This window comes from Durio zibethinus, chromosome 2, assembly GCF_047325235.1.
Source record: "Durio zibethinus cultivar Kanyao isolate XHJ-2024 chromosome 2, ASM4732523v1, whole genome shotgun sequence".
NCBI classification, from domain to species: Eukaryota; Viridiplantae; Streptophyta; class Magnoliopsida; order Malvales; family Malvaceae; genus Durio; species Durio zibethinus.
This window is the reverse complement of record NC_143163.1, coordinates 5,143,654-5,165,868: the sequence shown is the minus strand read 5'-3', so window position 1 is coordinate 5,165,868 and position 22,215 is coordinate 5,143,654. Positions and strand designations below refer to the sequence as shown.

The window sequence follows — 22,215 nt, the reverse complement described above, 5'->3', positions numbered from 1 at the left end:
CTTTGTGTTTGAAATTAAATTGAGTCAAAATAACTTAAATTTCTTATTAAATGTTTATTAAACGAGGTGTCTACAGTTGTAACAATTTAACATCTAGAGGATAATTGGCAACGACATGGTTGAAATCTGCAGTGGATTTGACAACCATGGAACTAACAAAATCACATCTTTATAATGGATATAAGGCTTTTCAGGTGATGGAGAGCACATAATATTGGTTTTGAATGGGAAAAAATATATTGTTTGAGAGTAAGAGAGAGTGTTTTAGCAATGGCAGAATGGTTTCCATGAAGTCCAAGGTTGAGCATGGGGATTGGTAGAATAAAAAGCGTTGTATATTAGGAAAAGAAAACCATTGCAGATCAAAGAATGTGAGACGGAGAGAGGTTGTGGGAACCGAGCCTGGAGGCGGTGTTATCAAGAACCTTCAATTGGTTGGCTTCAGCCATATTATGGTGAGTCCAAGAAATTATACCCAAGCTTCTATGTACATATATGGGGGCAAATCAGATAATGAAGCATATACAGGGAACATAAATTATTTGATGGGCCAATGAAACTAAGTTGCTTTGATCTCAAATGAAACTAAAGCGTCATATTATTGGTTGAAACCTTGAAGGTTCAACTATGAATTAGATTAAACTACTGCTAACTAATTATCTTGATTCTCGGAGCTTGTTAAGCTTTCATAATGGGAAATGAGCGAGCCACCTTTCAATCATGGCAAGGGCTTCTTTAGGCTTGTATTCTGGAGCAGTGTGACCCCCACCCTGTGCAACCACATGAGATTGGTGATGCAATCAATCTTTTGGTAGCGTTTGAATGAAAATATAATTGGAATTTGGAAAGGTTGATTAGAGAATTCTTGCCTTAATTGTTGCGTATGTCAAAGAGTACTTCTCCTCCGCGTAATTCATACTATACCTTCAAAAGAAAAGGAAAGAACCAAAGTGGAGGAATAGAAAAGTTTGAATAATAATAGCATGGGAAGATGGAGATAAGAAAGAGTATAGAATGGATTTTTCAAATAGAAACATACGTACCCTGCAACCTGACCATCAACGAACCATGGATACCAATCAACCTGGAATGTCAAATTCAATGATTCTATCCATGCTAGTGTGCCCAAATAAGGTCTAGCCATATCATGATCACCACTACGATGGAGAGCAGAAAAAGTTTTGTTTAGCTAGCTAGGGAATTAAAACTTAAAAGTCCAAGAAAATACATGTGGTTGGACCAATTAAAAGACCATAACTTGATCATCAATCTACGGATGGTTTATGGTTTACAGGTATAGCAAACTATGAACTATGAAGAACAAAAGTTTAAATGGCATTACCTGTAAATGAGAGCTCGAAGCCGTTCCCTGGTCAGGTTTCGCTCATAACCAATACTAGTCGAGACATCATAATCATAGGATAAGCTGCCATTGCATCTCAACCACTCCCCAATTGTTCCCTGAATAATTTTGTCAGCTGTGAAGATGTTTTTTAGAATTTACATGATATCAGAGACTTTAACATTTGTTATAATTCAGTATTAAATAAACCTCTCGAATATGAAGAGCACTTCTGACAGTTTTATCATTAGCCCAAACGTAGCAGTAGAGATAATGATAGTTCTGCAGACAAAGAAATTAGTTATATACTTGGACAACGGTCACTTTAATCTAAATATGTAGAGTACTGCAATGTAAAATAGATGGGAAGTCTGTCATTTACCCGGCACCACAGTTCAGCAGACTGAGGAGATGACAGAAGAACAGCTAAAGAGCTGTCGCCAAGTGATCTATGATCCCACTTCGGTCTTTTTGGTTTTGGAGACAATCTATTACAGTTCGGTTCCAATATTTGTGCCACATTTATGTTTCCAAAGCACTAGCAAACATAAAACTTGAAATGCTTGATCAGTTTCGTGCCCGTAAAACTTGGAAAATCAAAGAATGATCATATGAAAACCAATAGAATTTTAACCTGCTCACCTGAGTAACAGCTTGAAGATCAGACATGCAGGCTGTGTTGTTTGGATCTGGAGTTGTATATTCCCCCTTGCAGTTTCTTTTTGTTGACTTGAATAGATTTATTTATATTGCATATTATAGAATTGCACTGTACAAGAACTGAAATGAATTAATGATAATCACTAAAAAGAAACTATTATCTTACCTCATAGAGACTCTTTGATATGAGTGCCTTTCGATAAGCAAACAAAATCCTAGAGTTCAAGTCATATTCTGCATCTGTTACAGGGTTGCCTAGGATGTATCCCTGAGTCCAGTGAGAAAAAAACATTATTTCAATCATGACTCGGAAAGTCAATCAGAGAAAGGAAAGTAAGTTTTAGTTGCTATTAAATTGGAGATATATACTTGGAGATTCATTGGCGGCTGATGTCCAATTTGAAGACCTGAAATAATAAATTAAAAAATGAAGATGAATCAACATCTTATGTTAAAACTGAAAAGCTCTAGGAAAGTTTCCATTTCTACATTTTCCTTCCATTTGCCTGCTGACAGGCAACAAATGGTTTTAAATAATATGAAACTCTTTTATGCAGCTTTCATTTTACCCAAATAATGGAAGCTTGTTAAAGATATGTAAAAACTGACTACTGCAAACATGAGTTATACCATTTAACACTTCTTGAACGATGACTGGAACAGTTATACCGGAGTAAGAGTCGCCAGAAATATAAAGTGGATTTGAAAGGAACTCTGGATGGACCATAAGCCACTGCAAAATATGTCAGTCACAATAGAATTAAATCCTGCTATTTTGAACCCCTGGATCAAAATCCTAGCTTAGGTATGCTTGCATAAAGGAAAATGCAAACTTGGTCTCTTTAATAATCAGTACTCTTTGTTTGTAACTCAAATGCGTGAATCAGTTGCCAAAAGTTTTCTCTGTTCTTCCATTAATCCCTTTAACAGGTTGTGCTCACCTTCCTTAGAAATTCATAGGTTTGTGCTGCTGATGATGTATCACTAGTATTATATCCTTCTGCTTTTGTTGCATATGAGAATCCAGTACCAACCGGTTGATCCAGAAATATAACGTTGGCAACCTGTAGATTTGCTCTAATTGTCAATGAAACAAAGGAATGCATAATTTTCTTGAAAATAAACAAACAAATGAATCAGCTGGCTAAGATCTTAGAACCTTCGTCCATGAATATGGATTCAGCTGAAATGTTGGCTTGGTTCCTTTGGAATTACTATAATTGAAAGTTAATGGACCTACAGATATTCACAAAGATATCATCCGTACTTAAACGTTTGGTTCATAGTAGACGTTGACTATAAGGTAAAGAGAGGTTGTTGTTTAAGGTCTGACGAGCAAAAGGCAGAAGAGATATCCATGTGTGAAGGATAAGAAACGTACCAATCTCATAAACAAGACCAGAGAAAGCAGAGCAACCAGGGCCACCGGTGAGCCAGAGCAGAAGGGGGTCATCTCTTGGGTTCCTCTCAGACTCAATGAAGTAATAGAATAGTTGCACTTCATCCAAATCACCTACTCCAATGTACCTTAATTGATCAATATAAGAGACAGCTAGAATCAATAGTTGACACTCACATTGGAATTATAAGGAGCGAAAAATGCAGCATAAACAGCAGAAGTTCTTCAATATAGACATACCCGGTTTCAAGTTTGAAGGGAAGATTACCAGAAAAGCCTGGTAAATTCCGGATTATTGACTGTGACATGGAAATCTCGAAGATGGTTAGAAGTAAAAGTAGTCGAAGAAACATTTTGATCAAGTGCTTACGGGCTGTCTCGTGCTCTGCCTTTAGCCGCACCAATTTTTGTTTATTTGAGTTGGGACCAGTGCCGGGGCTTTACCTCTACTCCTCAACGAATAGAGCTGCCAGTCAATGACAAAGACCGCCATGCTTAGTACAATTTCTTCTGCATTAGGAGTTCTGACTAGCTAATACTGTTAAGGAACTTGGTTGTAGATAGATCGTTTTAATTCTATACTGTTAAAACATATTTCTCATTAAGAATTAGCACTAATCCTTTATTTATGTTTTATTACTTTTTCTTCAACTACCAAAATTGATTAGTTCACTGATCATTGGAATTTGAGATTAAAACTAAATTTGTCATTGTACTATAAATACGTGTTGAATTTTTTATTATATTTTAATTTCACTGAATAATATAACCATAAATTTTAATCCTTAAATATGCTAACAATATTTCAAGATTATATAGCAAGTTTTACGAAAGAAATAATCTGATTTTTCTTTTTTCTTTTTTTTTTATAGAGATCATCTTCAGATCCCAAGATCATTGAAATCGAATTTTATCGGGGCCCATGAAAACATTTTTAATCAAGAAACCAAGCATAGTTCAACCGATATAATTAATAACTGCATCAGAGTTTGAAGAGTGAAATTATCAAACTAAACTTATTGCTGAACGTAGGGCTTAGCCACTGCCAAACCCCAAGATAACCTGAATCCATCAAAGTGGCCCACTCCAAATCCATATCAAATTCTTACCTTCACCGTCGCTGCTCATTAGAAAAAGGGTCCGATGTCCCGGCATTGCTTTTACTGGACTCGACGAGCCAGACCCAGGTGGTGGAGGCCGGAAAGCATGATATCATGAGACGCACGGGTTTACCTGATCGAGATCTTTGGATCTTGGACCCGCTTCTGTCGTACCCGTCGACGATTCTGGGTGGAGAAAGAGCGATCGTGATCAATTGGAACACATTAAGGCAATCATCATGGCCCAAGAGGTTTTGCTGTTGAATTCTAAGGAACCTTCGGTTACGCCGTTCGTTAACGAGTTGCATAGCCGGATTTTGCGTCATTATCAAGCAACCAAAGCCCAGGTTTTTATATGTCTTTGTTTAGTGGATTTTGTTTTATGGGTTTTCGATTTAGTGTTCTTATTCTTTTTACTGCTTTTCTTTTTTTATTACATAGGATCGGCGTAACCATGACAAGTGGGAAGGGAAGGAAGTCTTGATTTGAAACAAAGATCTTAATGTCTTCGTAGCTCTTCAACCACTAGGTGAAGGAGTTGAGGACTCTTTTTACTGCCTTGTTTACGCATCAATGAAATTCGCTTAATTCAACAAGGTAAAGTTATGTTTTTATTCGCTGAGTCTATCATTTGGAGAGTGCTATTGATGATTTCCAGCTGCATAGTTGGAACTAGTTCCCAGAATTTGTCCGCAAGGTTTTCACAGTCCCAGATTCAAGATGAGGAAGGTAAGGCAGAAGAGAAACGAGGTCATGAGCACCAAGATGGATCAAAAGATTCTCCCATTTGAGTATGTTGCATTGGAGGCATGCCTTGAAGCTGCTTAGAAAATGAAGTACGCATTCTTACTCTCTTTTAGTTTGTCCTTGAACTTTTTTGGCCATTGCGTTGTTCTTTTTCCACGGCAGGCAAGGACATTAGAGCAAGAGGCTCATCCAGCCTTAGATAAATTGACCTCAAAGATTAGTACTCTCAATTTGGAGCATGTTCGCCAAATTAAAAGCCGGTTGACTGCGATAACTGGAGTGTTCAAAGGGTTGAGTTCAAAAGCTTTTGAACTATGAATATTTTCGTTACTTCTCATGTCAACTGTTTGAACTAAAAGCTTTTATGATGTCACGGAAGTATGCGAATTTTGAGTTCAGATGACTTCGACCAATTCAACAATGCTCTTATTTTTAGTTCTGTTTTTTGTTTCTTTATTTTAACTTCCACTTTTAATTTAAATTAAGTATATAAATCTTCTCCTGAATGTTGTTAACGTTTTGTAACTCTAATGCATGCATTTTGAAGCTGCAATGTTTGCAGGTTACTTTTTCTCTGTTTTCCTTTTTCCATCCATCTACCTTTTCAGAGTGTTTTGTGTCTTCTTTTCAATTGTTATCTTACAGAATTATTTATTGTAAGCGAAACTACAAGGATTACTTTGAATTCATAGAAGGAAGTGTGAAAGGGAAGAGTGAGCAACACCTGACAGAAGCACAAAAGGGTATTCTTGATTGGCTTAAAAGCTAACAAATAACCCTTCTTCTGCGACTTGACTAGGTTTTTGAAATTTGCAACTTCTACTGCAAATCAAATTTTATCATTGAATAGATTTCCATTTTCTATTTACATTTTTTTTTTGGTCCAAAATGATCGGATGATGTTTAGAACTTGTTCTAAATCAACTTCAAAAGAATAAATTCAGCTGCTGGGATTTGAACCCGAAATCATCGTCTTACGAATTACCAGCGGAAGGTAGTCATATAAATTCATGCCTTCCAAAATTCAAGAACTGAATGAGGGATGGGAGGGCGGCAACTATAAAAATGTGTTGCCAACCACTAAGACTCTTCTAAAGACTCTTTGAAAGACTTTCAATCTTTCGTCACCAACAACCTCCCTTGGGCTTATGAGATGGTCTCTTCTATTTCATTGGGCCACGAATACTGACAAGAAAAAACAAAAGTTATTTTTCCGCTGCCTGCTGGAATTCAAACAAACAATTGAGCTAACAATACTTTTAATTTTATTGGGGAAATGAAGTGGATTGACTTTTCATAGCGGGCTTCCGGCTTTATAAGCTTAAATGAATCTTACAGTGAATCCAGATTCAAACTCTTCTCTTTTTCGTCCAAGAATGAGAAAAAAAGAATAAATCAAAAACAAACTTCCGCTGTCGGGATTTGAACCCGCATTTCTTAATGGCAATCTTAAAGAAAATGCAATGCAGTACTTGATGAGGATGAGGGTGATCTAAATATGTGAGGCCCTTACTACCTGGCTTAGCCGAATACCCAAGTAGATCAACACATTTATTTACCTCCTATAGACATGAGTAATCAGATAATGCCAATTCTTGGTGCCAAATCTTTTGCATTCCAACCAAGATCACCTGACTTAAAGGATCCTCCTCTTGTAAAGGATGAATAATTTTTGTTGAAAGCCAACAAGGTGTTAAAGTCCCCCATCACATTTCTATAACCCTTTTTCCAAGCCGATTCCAGCCCTTCCAAAACACCATGGAACTCTGCCTCTAAAATACAACTCTCTACCAAATTGAATCATGAACCCCAACCGGCACAACCCTTGAATTTGTTATAGAGCACTTTGCTACATCTGCCCTTAACTTTGTTATCAAAATGAAGTAGGCTTTAGTCGTGGGCTTTCGGCTTCCTATGCTTAAATGAAAACTATAGTGAGTCAACTCTTTTTTCTTATAGAAAACGAAATATTGGCCCAAGAAAGAGTTTCAAATTAATTCAGGAGGAACTACCAATTTGCTACGACGGAAGCCTTGAAATATATGAATACAAAACTAAAGAAACTTTATTTCTTCTTCCGCAATCCATATTGCGTTATGACAAGACTTCAACGGCACCCATTTCTCTTTCGTGCCTGGCATCCAACAATCCACCCATTTCGCTTTGTCCTCGATGGCTCGACAACTTCACCCTGCAATCTGCATGTACTGTTTCTGTTCCTTGTGCTACCAAAAGTTTCAGAACAAAATAAACGTGTTATATTGTTCTTGACCTTACTCATCCTTTTTCTGTTTTTCTTGCCAAAACCTTACCGACTAAATTAAATACTGTAAAGAATTTTCTGAAGAATAGTACCAATAAAATAAAGAAAACTAAGTCCAAATGCATGCTTTGTTCATTGTGCTACCAAAAGTTTCAGAACCAAAAAAACGTGTTATACTGTTCTTGACCTCACTCATCCTTTTACTGTTTTTCTTGCCAAAACCTTACCGACTAAATTAAATACTGTAAAAAATTTTCTTAAGAATAGTACCAATAAAATAAAGAAAACTAAGTCCCAATACATGCTCCACTTACTTTTTTTTTCTTTTTCATGCATGGCAGAATCAATTTCAGGTTTATTATAATCCAATTCTGAAAAAGCATAATAGCATACAGAGTATGTATTGCAATATACAGTACGATAGGATAAGTTTTCTATTTTTTTGGCATTGTACTCAAAACTTTTTTTTTTGGGATAAAATATTTAAAAATCTTACCCTATAAAAGTTAATTGAGTTAATAAAAGTTGAATACTACCAATAATTTTCTTTGCAAGGTGATCTGTAAAATTCGATACGAGTTTTAGTTGAAATTTGTTACATGGCTTCATCATTGATAGCTTTATCTGGCTTAAACCTTTTCCGGGAAAAGAAAAAAGAAAAAGAAAAATCTTTGGTGGCATGTGGTGATGGAATGTCTTGCACATTTTAAACAATCCATTTATTGTGCTGACCCCTGTCCTCTAGTTCCTGTGATAATGGGATTCATGCTTTCTACATCTTTTGCTTTTGATACTGTAATAAAACTCCATCCTTCTGGTAGTGCTTTGGCAATCCGATTGACCTGGACAGCTATTATGTGTTGATGTTTTAAAACTAGGATCTTCACTGACATTAATGGAGTTTCCTGATATTTAAGATAGTCCAAGAAATTTGAAAGCTGATGCTTTTGTTAACATTCTGTGGTAGGACCACAATATATATAGGAGTAATGCTTTTCTTCTGCTATCCTGCATTCAATTCAACGAAGTAGAAGAATTACTAAAAGTTTAACTCTGAGTTCATGGACTTTGGTTTAGCCCAAGATCAGTCGCCAAAGCTGATGCCAGGTTAAGTAATTGGAATTTCTTTGTACAGACACTTGTCAATTCTGGCAGGTTCACTTGGCTTTGAATTGAATGTTTACAAATTTATTTTAAAGTACATTCATAAATTTAATTTTTATTATTGCAGAAAATCATGTGCAGCCAAAACCAAGATTTAGTGCCTTCTCTAACGAGATCCGCAAACTGGAAGAGAAAAAAAAATAGTGCACTCTAGAGATATAGATTGTAGTGGCAGAGATCAGAGATGAGAGTGCCCATGCTCTCTGATTTGTAACACATGCATGGCAGCTTTATGACATTAGGCGATAGGAGACAAGCAGACTGCTGCCATGGAAAGAAACAAGCCTTGTTAAAGTAGCAATGGAGACGTTAAATAAGTACTAGAGACATCACAACGGCTGCATTCCCCATTGTATGTTACAGGGAATTGAAGGCTTTGTTTTGGTGGTTGTTGGAAGAACAATAAATGTTTTTCCCATACTTTCTTAGATCCTTATCCAATTTGATGGAATGCAACAAGGCAAACACTCTAGCATTAGTTTTATGTATAAAATACACATATTTTTTGTTGATTTGTCTTCAGCTTTGCTTCTTCTTTCTTTCTTTGTAATATTTTTTTTTACTAAGATTGAGAACTCCCAATGCTGAAGATTAAAATATAATGAAATAGCACATGTGGGTTAGATAGGTCAGAACTTTTGACATCCTAAATTCCCCAAGTGCTATCGTTTCTTTATCCCTTTTCAACATTTTCAACAGAAACCAAATTGTATAATCTCAGTAGGAACTGACTGGGAATAGTTAGATGAATAAAAAAAATCATAGGGAGAGACATATAATTGTGCCATGACATCAATTTCGATGACAGCTGCAAAGCAGACAGGGTTGGAGGGAGCAAAGGGGCATTCACAAATCATATAAGAAATGTTTTAAAAATAAGAGCCTTTCCGAATGAGATTGAAGAGCAAATTATTAAATATAATGAGGCATGTTCCTTCGGGTCAGGAAAATCACAGGCAGGATCTTCGGGGCTTAAAAAAGGGTCATGGAGATGCATATGAAATATTCGAACATTAGCTTTGTCATTTCCTTCCTCATCTCTGAGCTCTGATATGAATGCCCATCACCCCATTACACTTTCCATCATCCTGTCTCATTCTGATGTGCATATTTAGGGCGAAACTTTTGAGTTATAAAGAGAAATGGAACTATTAGGGTGGATGGAGCCCTGACTTGACACATAGAAAATTGGGGGTCTTGTCTGTCTTGATGACCAAGCCCTTTCCATGATTCGATTTTACTACTCAGACATAGAAAGAGCTAGCTTTTCAATTTTGATATAGGGGAAAATCCCACCTAATAAAATCTGAGTATATCTCATCTTTATTTGATCATATTCTATTTGAATAGCTGCCAAAGTTAGGTGTATGTAACATCCATATGTCCTGTTTTGTGTTGAAAAGAATAGCGTTAGAGATTAAACAATACCATTAAAAAATGTCAAATAATAGTTCACTTGCAAAATAGTGTGTACTTGACAAATGGTGTCGGTTTTAGGTTTAAATTTTACCAAACAAGAAAAGACTAAAGACTAAACTAACATCCATAAATGATCTACCTCCTCCTGCACATCCATGCAACAGCCGACATGGCTTGGTTTCTTGATCTCTTATCCTTGACGGCTTGAAATTGTGGATAGGAAGTAGTTCTCGCATCTTCTAAAAGATTAATAGGAAGCATAATTTATTACACCAAGCATGGGACTTAACCGAGGATGATGGGGGACAAGATGAGAGGAATGTCAAAAGGTTAGGAAGCATAATGAAGCATGTGATAAAGCTAATACTTTCATTGCAATGGGAACATCCATATCTAAAAGCAAGGATATACCTATTTGTACCTTTTAGATAGGCTTCTGTATAAAAACTGATCACTATTGGTTTTGCTTTATTGAAGTGAAGTTAGTATCCTGAAACTACAGTACTTAATGTGGGGAAAATAAAATACTTCTCATACTGTTTGATGGCAGTTAATTTCTTTTTATTGGAGTGTTTTTGTATTTAGTTGAATTTAAGTGATCAACTGCAATTTGAGCTATAAAGATAGCATGGAGCTCCATCAAAAACAAAGACCAAACATAATTAGATGTAAAGGCCGCCACAAATTAAGGCTCAGCTGGTTAGTACTTCCTTGACAGGAAAATCAAATTTTGAAGAACAAGAAATTTATTTCCTACTTTTTCTCTCAGGTTATTTCCTATTGCATGAACTGGTACAAAGAAATTTGGAAAAAAAAATGAAATGAAAAATAACAGGAACAAGATCCCCTCTGTTCCATTTCTTTTAAGGGCCACAAACTCCAGTAGCAGCAAGAGCAGGCTGATATACAGAAACTTTACCACCTTGTCTCATCTCATCTGCACTCCATTCTCTTTCCTTAAAGCCACCTGTCAATTTTGAAACTTCCAATGAGGTGATAGTTCAAAAAATAATGCTGAATGCTTAAGACATTGTAATTGTGAAAAATGGTGCAATGTTAGAAATTAAAGCAAAAACAAAATCAATTGGAAATTACTTAACTGGTTATTTTGTAGCCGGTTTCCAGATGGAGAAGACTGAAAAAAACCAAAGTGGTCTTGGAATGCAGGTCCTCCCTGCAATAATTCAATGGCTATCAACATTTTTCAATCAGCAACTGGAACATATAAGTTAATGCTGTGGTAAAAACCTGGAACTGGAAATTAATATTGGCAACTACCTGAAAGTGTGTCGCAGAGAACCCCTGGGCATAATCAAAGACACTCTCCATTGAAGCTTGATTACTGGTGAGAGCGAAATTGTTCTAGAAAATTGGCAAGAACCCATAATTAACACCATTATGAATTAGAGAATGATTGAAAGAAGATATCAACGAGGTGAACTTATTACCTTGGAGAAATTGATGAGAGGAGAGCTGGCAGTATCATCAAGAAAAGAGGGCAGCTCTTGATCTTCCCGGTGTCTTGGATGTTCCTTGTTTCTGTGTTTTTTACCACCATTATTTTTATTCAACATAGCACGTTTAGGTACGGTATATTGATAATGATTATCATCATTGAAATAACCATTATCTTCATAGAAATGTGGAGGCCCAGAAGATGCATCAGAAACCATAGAAAGGTCTTCTTCTTCATCATCAACCTCTTCTTCACCTCTAATCTTCCTACGTTCTTCACAAAAACCACTCTTTTTATCATTGAACCCATTAGCTTTATGTGAAGGGTTAGCAGATAGAAAAGACTGTTCTAAGTAATTAGTCCAACCAGACTCACACCCACTACTACATTCTGAGGCCAAAACATTCATTTTTTTGTTTCCTTTGTCTCCTCAAAGTCCCTACTCCAAAGAAACCCCCCACCTCAATGCTTTTTCCCTCTATCTCAGGCTCCTTTTTATCAAGAACAGAAGTCCCCACCTCCCCTTTTCCAAAAAAATAATAATAATAATAATAAAAAGGTGGTAATAGTAACTTAGATGGTGAAGTTATATGTGTCCCTATATTCGGGTGTTGGACGGAACCAAGGGAGTGGAAAAGACCAAGAGAATCAGACTCAAATCCTAGAATAGTTTTGTCGTCACCCCTCCCCATTCGGCTCTCAATGCGATGAATCAAAACTCAAAAGTGCCAGTTGGGTGGGTTGTAGTGGGTGCATGCAAGTAAAGAAAGAGAGATAAGTGAAAGGCCATAACCCCTTCACATGCAAGACAGCGAGGCACTGCATATCCTCTTTAACAAAACCAGGCACACGTCTTCCTCACTATATGGATAGCTATCCCATCTCTTCTCTTCTATTCTATATCTCAAGCCTTTTTCCAGTTTTCACTTTCTTGTTGAGATGACATTAGCCTTGGCCTCATCAGTGTAAGCCCTTAATTTGTTTTTAGTTTGAGATTCTATTTTTCTTAAGCAAATGTGGTCCTTAGAAAGATGTATACCATGTATTTTGTTTAGTTAATTTCAGCTCTGGGGTTTACAAACTTTTTTTTTAGTGAAATTATGCAACTTCTGAAGACAAAAAGTACTAACTGTATATCATTCCTTTTCTTTCTTTTTTCAGCTTTTAATTCTTTCCATGTGTAATGTTTAGTCAATTTTAATTAGGTGAAAAACTACAACCAAAAACTATATATTCAAAGATGAAATTTTTAAAAAAATTTATCTTAGAAAATATATATAATCCAAAATCTTAATATATTTTGCCAGTACAATCCATTTGTTTGTCCTCATAACGAAGCTAGCTAGCACAAAAAGCTGCCTTTGTAATACAAACTTTTTGTCAAATGTTTAGACCGGTTACAAGCAAATCTAGGCATGGCTCATGCTTGCACAAGTTATTGAGAGACTATAAATTTCTCGGGGCCAGAAGTGGGTACTACCCAGCAGTTGACTCCAAGACTTTATGCATACACGTGTAGACTTAAAAATACGATACAAAAAGTTAATTTAATAAAATAAAAATATATTTTATATTTTATATTTAACATATTAATATAAATTATAATATTATAATATTATATTTTTTATATATTTAATATAAAATAAATACAATATAAATATACAAATTATCATATCTACAAAATACAAATCAGCCCTATCTCTTTCTATGTCAGCTTCTCAATTTCTAAGAAAATCGTGAACACATGTGGGCATTTGTGAATTTTTTTTTTTAAGCGTACGCGAGCTTCCATATATACCTTTCTCGACTTTTTTTGTTAAAATCAAGAGCTTCTATGTATCAAACACATGTTTGCACATGTACGCCAACTTCAACCTAAATTGCTCTTTTAATCTTGATTTATAATTTGTCACTTGGGATCTTTGGAACTGCTTCCAATGCTTGTAGTTTTCCCAGTTGGTTCTTTCTTACTGGATTAATATTGTCGAAGGGAGATTTTTGCCCAACCAGTTGATTTTATAAAAGTTTGAATAATGGTATAGGATGCATGCCACGTGAAAATACTTTTATATAATTTTTAAATACGATCTGATAATTGTAAAATTATAATTGATATGCTTTCATGAAAACTATCAATAAAAAATAATGGTGATTAACATAATAAATGATCCCTTTCTATTGGAAGTTGATTTTTTTTTTAATTTTGCCAAGATATCGATTGAAGCTACGTAATGCTAAATTCAACTATATGCTTTTAGATACTATGGAAAGTTAAGAGAAATGCAAGAGTATCTCATTAACTCAATCATCTAATTTAAACAGGTAAATGAGTTAGTACATGTGAAATCTCTTCATTAAATGAAAATCCTTACGCTTTAAAAAGGATAACAGGTTTTTTTTATAAAAAAGATCAAAGTTCGAAAGGTATTGGAGAATGAAAATAGATTGAAAAAATCCACTAAAAATCTAGTACATGGCCAGAGACCACAAGGTGCATCAAAGAAAATCAAGGTTAAAACTTTCAAAATCCATGTGCAAAATTTTCTCCCTTGGATCACTCATTTTTTAATAACAATCCGATTCAAAGAAATAAAAACTTCAGTTGGTTCCATTCTCTACCACTTACCATCAGTACGCGGTGCTGAAAACTGAGGGACGAAAAAATGCCTAGTCTTTCCCCGCTCTCTCTCTCCACTAATTAATTGTTTGGGGAACCTATCCAGCTCATATGGGCCATAATTTCAACAATTGGTCATATGGGTCTTACATACTGTTGGGCCCATGCTTCTATTTCGACCTTCTTCATTGTACATCCAAGGTTAGTAAAACAGTCGAGTCAACTCGGCCTTGGGTTGACAGGCTACAGAGCAGCCAATCCAATCAACCCCTGCAACTATTTCCCCCTGTGCTCGGGTGAAACATAAGTTAAAGATACAATTAGTCAATCATAAACAGATCCTGTGATTAACTTCAGTTAAACCCACTCCACACGTTTTATCCGAAGGCATGGGTCTAGGGTTCCATTGGGAGCCATGGGTGTAAGGTTCCGTGCGGTGATGAGAACTCTTCACTGCACCATCTGTGGTGCCAACCACAACCACATCTTTAATAAACAAACAAAAAATAACGATTGTTACAAGTTTTTCCACCACAATGTATATACGAATAAATACAAACGAAAGTTGCTATGACTTGAAATGAAAATTTTTAGTTAAGTTCACCCCCCCCCCCCCCCCTTTCCCAAAAAAAAAAGTATAGGTTGATAACAAGTTTGTACTTTGTATAGTGAAAGAGGATAGAATTTGGTCCCCCATTTCCCTTCTCTTGATTTAAATGCCTTTTTTGCAGTTCCCAAAATGGTATGTGTATGGATGAGTGAACTTCTTGTCAATTATTTGCAAAACCTTACATAGCAAAAGGAAGAAATGGGTGCCCCTTCTTTTGATCATCCCATTATTGGAGCTACACCTACCATGGAGCAGCTATTCCCCAATCCCTGCTCACCAAAGGAATTTTTTACCACCTGAATTAACTCCTGCAGGATATCTTCATTTGATCCGTATTACACTACCACGATGCTGTTAGGGCTTTTTTTTTTTTTTTTCAATTTGAAGGAAAGAGAATTTGAATTTAAAACCTTCTTTTTGGTTAATGGTCACATGACCTAAAGGATGATACTTGGTATATATGAAAAAATATATGTTTGTGTAAATATTTTGTAATATAAAAGATTATGATATTGTAATTTAAAAAATATTTAAGATTACAATAAAACTACTATGAGTTTCTTTCTCTTAAATGATGTGAAAAAATTTTAAATAATATTGTATTCAAGTAATCTCTTAATGTTGTATTCAAGTAATCTCTTTTTTGAAAAAATGAAAAGTAAGAAATTACATTTTTAATCTATGATTAATTGGTGAGATTAAAATCGTTCAAAGATAAAGTTACTCTCCCATATTCAAAGATTCATTGGATATTTGGAAGGATTTAAACAAAAATATTAAATCCATTAAATAGGATTGGACTAAAAAATTAAATGTGATTCAAGGCTCCAGTTTGACTTAGTTCAATTCAAATTATAAAATATATATTACTTTATATATATATTATTTATATTAAATTGTGAGACCTCTTTTATAAAATAAAATCATAAGATATAATGATTCAAAGTGAACAATATCTCATAAATTTATGTGAATTATAATTTTAAATTATATCATATATTAATATGAGTAGACCTTGAAAAAATTTGAAGATCGAATTGTCAAGCCAAGTTAAGCTTATGCAAGCACGTACAATATTGATATATTTAGGTCCATTCTAATCCAACTCATAAATATTTTTAGATGAGATAGATACATTAAAAAAATAGGAAATTAATATATTAAATATAATTATTTTATTGGCTGAAAACGATTTCTTTAAATACAAAACCATGCCATTATTATTCATTAAAATAATCACATTTCACATTTATAAGAGATTTTTGAAATTTGAATATTATATCTTTATAAATTGTACAATAATTGTAGATAATACATGCCTGCATATATACAAAAATGGAAATAAATTCAATGAACATGAAGGGGACATCTACCGTACATAAATTTAACTAATGTATATGAAAAAATTGTTAATTGGAACATCTGGTTAAACATAAATCATCTTCAAATCTTTTTTTTATTTACTTGAGGTTACCTAAAATTTAATTTTGATAATTTAAATTTAAATTTTAATATTTTATTAATGGATTACTAACAAACTTCAAATTGCTTTATGTTTATTTGATGATTAATTGAATGGGAATATAATATCATTGTTTTAATATTGTCGGTCGGCTTCGACTTGAGATTCACATCTCCTTTGTCGAAGGAACAGCCTTAAAATGGTACATTTTCTGTCCGAAACATCACATGGCTCAAACAATGAGTTGGAAATTTTGGTTAGGTGACAAATTTTTCTCTATCCAACAAGGCATAATCTTATTGGCAATCTTGTTAAATCTTGTCATAATCTCGACATTTATCGAAATAGATATGCTAAATAATTCAAATTCAAAATTAAAAGAAAAAAAAAGATGATATTTTGTGTAAATATAAAATTTAGTATATCTCATTGAAATTATATATTTCAAACTTTGAAACATTTGTCTTTTCAGAATAAAGTCTTGTTGGCTTTGATATATTTCTTGCATCATAAAAAACTTGTCACATTTTTATTTTTGTTGGTGAAAATTTATAACTTTAACATTTTTTTTAATAATTATTGTTGATAAAAATATGAAAAAATATAATTTAAAATCTTTGAATAAATTAATTTTTTAAATATATATTTTATACATTTTATTTTTTAAAAAATATTTATAAATAAATGTTAAAATTAAAAAAATTATCACAAAAAATCAATTATGACAATTTAATTAAAACATAATAGTAGTAATTTTTTTTTCCCGGGTTAAAATTTGAGCTTAAGAAGTGGAGGATGGCGCTGGCGGGGGTAACTAGCAGGCAAAGGAAGGGCCCAGGGGTCAAAATATACCATACAAATTTAAAAAAAAAAATTCTTGTCGCCCGGCAAAAGTATATCGTACGACCGCGTACGAGAGGGCCACAACACGACGACGATGCTGAGCATCTTTAAGTTGCGACGCTGATGTATACTGATTGGCCCTCAATCATTTTAGCGCCTGCCCCACTTCGTATTCCTCTTACGCGCCTGGCCTTTTGCGTTAATTTTTAATTTATTTTTCGTTTTGTGTTTATTTTTATATTTTACTTTTTATTTTGTATTAATAAAATTAAATAATAAAAAAAATAAAACAAAACTTTAATTTAATAAAAAAACCCGATTTGGACTTATTAAATTTTCAAGATAAATTTCTCATCCAGAATAACTCATATAACGAGTGCAACTATTTTAATGATTTTTTAATAATTTTAAAATATATTACAATAATTGAGTTATGCGTCAAATTCATTTTTAAGTTACTTTTTTTTTTTATTTTATCATTATCTAGTTTATTTGTTTTACTTATAATGAAAATATTATATTTTTATATTTAAAATTGTGAAAATTGAAATCATATTCATTGAATAAAAATTTAACATTCTACAATTAAATCGCAGAATTGTTAGCAAGAAAATATACTTTTAAAATAGTAAGCTTTTTTTTCAAAAAAATTTATTTAAATTTTTTTCATTCAAACAAAATCAACATAATTTGAATTTAATTAAGATAATTTATCCAATTCCCTTACGACATGAATTTCATGCAAGATTGAGCATTAGATTATCAGCATTTACAAATTCAATTTACTTTTATGTCCCACAACAAATTTATAACCGTATAGCGACAAGGTAAGGAATATCTTTTTCTTGTTACGGATAGCCCTTTTCTTTTACGACACTCAACATTTACGGGTCAGGAGGGAAGTTTATGTCAGCTCAATGGATTCATCACCAATCGGCCATTGCCAAGTCAGGATTTTTTATTAATTTTTCTAAATTTATTAGGCAATAATTTTTTTATTTTATTTATATATTACGAAAACTTTTTAATATAATATTTTTTATATTTTATATTTAAATTAAAAATTTTCACTTATTATTAATTAATTTTAAACTGAATAATTAACCTAGTGTTCAAAAGAACCAGGCTGCTGGGCCTGGCGTGGCGTGGTCCAACACCAATTCAAACATTAAATTTTATTAATGTATAGATGAATAATGCTTACCAGTTGTTGTAGCGCTAGCCATTGTTGTGTCACTTGGGAAGATTTAGCTTTTCCTTTTTCTAGTTTTTTTATTTTTTTTATTTTTTATGTTTAATAAATTTTTTTTTAAAATTTTTTCTTCTAAAAGTGGATCCCATTTTATGTTAAACTTTTTCTTTTACTTTTTTGTTAAAATTTTAAATTTTTTATGAAATTCATTTGATATTAAAAATATGCCACATGTTTATTTTTTATTATTTTTATTTTTATTTATTTAAGAAATATTTTTATGTTTTAATTTTTTTATCTTGCAAACTTGACATTTAGGATATGATGTGTGTCAAATTTTTTTAATCATTTTTTATATTTTTATTTATTTTTATTTTTTTCTTTTTGTCTTTTTTTTTTATAAAATTTTTAAGTATTTTACTTTTTTAAATCTTAGTACTTATTGATATTATTGATTTTTTTAATTTTTTAATTTAATAATTTTAAAGAAAATGATATTAAAGAAAGCTTATTATTATTAATGTCACGTGATAACTTGATTTTTTTTCTTTTTTAATTCAATAATCATGATTACTTGCTTACATCACTTTGATTTTTTTATTCCATTCTTATTAAAATTATTATGATTTTAACAAATATTGTATTTTATCTCTATAAAAAAAAAATAATAACAACAACAACAACATCAATAAAAAATTTCTTAATTATACATGTATAGGATAAACTTTAAGAGTGTGGGTCGGACTTAAGGCCCACATCGTATTGAGAAGTAGGTTTTCATATAAGTATTAATTATATAGAATTTTCCGTTTGTTAAAATTATAGTAATGATTTTAATAAATGTATGTTCTATCGCTGTAAAAATAATTACCAGTAACATAGTTACCATACAGTTGAATTTTCTTCTTCAAGAATTTCGTTTATCAATTGGGAGGGATTAGCTCCAAATTTTTTGCGCTTTCGGTTGTGGGAGTCAATTTTTGGCCTTAAATTTTAGTATTTGACATTTTAAGGCCATGAAACCCAACATCAGCCTTGATGGACCGAACCCACGCACCTGACATTGCCAAGCTTTGTTTTTCATTGTAGTTTCTCTCACTCATGTGTCGTGTCCCATGCAATGAGTGAATCAATTAACTCATCTTCATTTTTCTAAGTAAATCAACCCACGGAAGAAGGGAAAAAAAAAGGCTTATACCAGGAGTATAAGCTTAATTTATTTGTAGATAGTTTATGTCTTGGCCAAGAATTATTTTTATCCCATCTAGAGATGGCAATAGGTGGAACCGAGGTGGGTTTTTATTCCTCCAACTCTAATCCGATTTTATAAAATTTATATATTTGCATTTTGAATCCAATCTAATATACAAATATAATATTTTTATTAAATTAATATATTAAATTAAAATATTAAATAATAATTTTATTAATATAAATATAAAATTAAATAAATAATAAAAAAATATTTTTTATATATATATATATATATATATCAGATCGAATGAGGAGGTCATGAGTTAAAACCTAACTTCAATTTGATTCCAATTTAAAAAAAAAAAAAAAGACCGGAAATGCAATTTAAAACAAAATAAATAAAGAATCAGGTTGAAACGACGAAACCTGCCAATTGCAGATAGTTTTGCCATCCCTAATCCCAGCTGTGAAATCAATGTTAGAGTTGAGTAACTGATTTAATATATCATTCCCTTATCCAAGTTTGACTCCTCAGTCCTCACAATGATGCTAGTGGTCTCACTCCCCTGATGGAATTCGATGCCACTGGCGGCGTCCAAGGGCTAAAGGGAGTTCCTGATCAATTGCATTGTTCTATAACCCACCCGTTTGGGCTGAGACAATACAGTAGCACTAATAGGTGTTTATTTACTTTACAGTTTACAATGATTTTTTTTAAAGGGAAATAGATGTTGGACAACAGATCCTATGTGCAAAATATTCTGTTATACCATGATATTTTGGCAACATTGCACTGGTTTTTACCCCACAAATTGGGGTTGATGTAGAACTCCATTTTCATCAATTATTCATGTAAAGTAATTGATCAATAACTCAATTGCCAACAATTGCCCTACTGTCTAATTGTCAGTATATTTTTTTTCTTTTTCTTCTTTTTCTTCCTGTTAAATTGTCTTTCTGGTTTTGCACCCTTGGAACCGATCATCCAGCTGACATCTGATGCAGAATATCACACTCAATTATTTTTCTTAGGACTATTCAAGTGTTGACTAACCCTGATGCCAAGTTTAACCTACGGAAAACTGGAAAAGTCTGCACTTTCACATAATCTAAACCCTAAACTCAAAATTAACTTAATTCTACCTACCTGGGATATCCTCAGCTGTTACGATAGGAAATTGGTTGTTTGAATTGTACTGTTCCTTGTCTATGGGGACTTTGTAATGTGATTTTTGGGGTGTGACGGATAACTGACATTAAATGTTAAACACTTAGGAGGCTGCTAAATGGGGTCTCCAATCACCACAAGATATCAATATTTAAAGCCATGCATCCCTTGCATGTCTCATTGACTCCATACAGCTTTTAAATTATCTTTAGTTATTTTCAATTTGCTATTCTGTTGTCTAATGCAATATCTTTTTCGCATCAACTCTTGGCTGGCTTTGCAATGTGATTCGCTATCGTCTACCTCTCCAATACCATACAGATGCACCCAAATCTGATGCCATTAATTCTTCATTAATCTGTTTTCAATGAATGTGCAAGAGTTAATTAGTTTAATTAGTTTTGTTAATGAATGTTGTTGCCAGATGCAATCCCATTTGACGTTTTTATGTATTTTCTAATTAGTTTTGTTAGCTCTAGGTCGTTCATTCTTTTTTTATATTTCTTTTCTCCAAGATTTTGTCTCAATCATGCATGCAAATTGGAAAAATTATTCTGATTTCTAGTTAAATGTCAAAAGCAAGCGGGCTAAAGATCCTTTACCATTAGAAAAACAAGATTTTCCACTTTAAGTGTGATCATGAATCATCTAATAGAAACAAATGTTTATTTATTTTCTAATCATTGGGGGATCCATGGTTTGTTTTTATTTCCCCCCTTCGAACCGATGCAAAAACAAGTCTATCCACTGCACATTGAGTTGGATTTTGAACCACAATTTGACAAGGCTCAAGACAATGCTATAAAACAATATTGTTAGTTTATTTAGGAAGAGCTCAAATCAATTCAGCTGAAGATGATTTCAGGTTTAACTTGTGTTGACTTTAATCTCTAGTTTTATGTTTCACTTCAAATTTTAGCCAAGGAAAAATACTGGCACGGTCACCCCAAAGACATGTCAAACAGTGAAAAAACAATTCGACAAACAAAAAGTAAATGAAAGAAATAAACAACAGAACAGATTGTTGCATAGCAAAAACTTTTCCAAAATGAACAAAGCAATGGGCGGAAAAGATGCAAAGTTCTAGACTGCTAAGATTAGAATTGGGTAGCCAGGAAGGCAGAAACCACCTAAAAAAAAAAAAACGAAAGGCTTTGAGCTGAAAACCCCAAAAACCTCATTGATAAGGAGAGGCATGTGGTCCACCAAAGGACAAAGGGATGCCAATAGGCATTGCAGGAGCTAGCACAGTGGCCTAGACATAACATAGGAGAAGAGATGAGGTGGTGACATGGAGATGGATGTGTTTATCTGTGGTGGCTAATGTTGGTTTGTCTCATGTGCACTGGCTGGCTCCTTTCCAAATGGTCCATCGAAACCCTGTTCAATAGAGGTCAGACCCAAGGGCTTTTACTAAATCACTGCGCGGGGGTTGGGGTGGGGCCATTTCTGTCACTTTTGTGGAACTCCAGGGGCCCATTCACTGCCCCAGCCCAAGTTTCACATATACATTAATACTTGAATAGACATGTTCACATGTGTTTTATTTTATCAATAAGATTTAATTTTTTTAATTTTA

At 33.4% G+C, this 22,215-nt stretch overlaps 2 protein-coding genes across 3 annotated transcripts; both read right to left on the bottom strand.

The window, feature by feature from the left end:
• Nucleotides 1-418: 418 nt before the first annotated feature.
• On the bottom strand, nucleotides 419-4,650 carry LOC111308055 (serine carboxypeptidase-like 18). The gene is made up of 15 exons (XM_089747356.1): nucleotides 4,511-4,650; nucleotides 3,642-3,867; nucleotides 3,384-3,529; nucleotides 3,162-3,238; nucleotides 2,944-3,066; nucleotides 2,633-2,735; nucleotides 2,372-2,409; nucleotides 2,169-2,270; nucleotides 1,985-2,071; nucleotides 1,725-1,880; nucleotides 1,553-1,624; nucleotides 1,343-1,461; nucleotides 1,044-1,157; nucleotides 870-924; nucleotides 419-770 (listed from the first exon to the last, which is right to left on the bottom strand). The coding sequence occupies exons 2-15, from the start codon at nucleotides 3,752-3,754 to the stop codon at nucleotides 687-689; spliced, it is 1,389 nt and encodes a 462-aa protein (XP_089603482.1). The 5' UTR covers nucleotides 3,755-3,867; nucleotides 4,511-4,650; the 3' UTR covers nucleotides 419-686.
• A 6,090-nt stretch (nucleotides 4,651-10,740) lies between these two features.
• Nucleotides 10,741-12,539, bottom strand: LOC111308054 (protein SOB FIVE-LIKE 5-like). Of its 2 annotated transcripts, none has more exons than XM_089742560.1 (4): nucleotides 11,543-12,539; nucleotides 11,373-11,456; nucleotides 11,195-11,285; nucleotides 10,741-11,061 (listed from the first exon to the last, which is right to left on the bottom strand). In XM_089742560.1, exons 1-4 carry the CDS (start codon nucleotides 11,957-11,959, stop codon nucleotides 10,958-10,960), a joined length of 696 nt encoding a protein of 231 aa, XP_089598686.1. In that variant the 5' UTR covers nucleotides 11,960-12,539; the 3' UTR covers nucleotides 10,741-10,957. The 2 variants fall into 2 exon arrangements, with proteins under 2 accessions (XP_089598686.1, XP_089598687.1); XM_089742561.1 differs by having other exon boundaries at nucleotides 10,744-11,061; nucleotides 11,195-11,268; nucleotides 11,543-12,536.
• Between the last annotated feature and the right edge of the window lie 9,676 nt (nucleotides 12,540-22,215).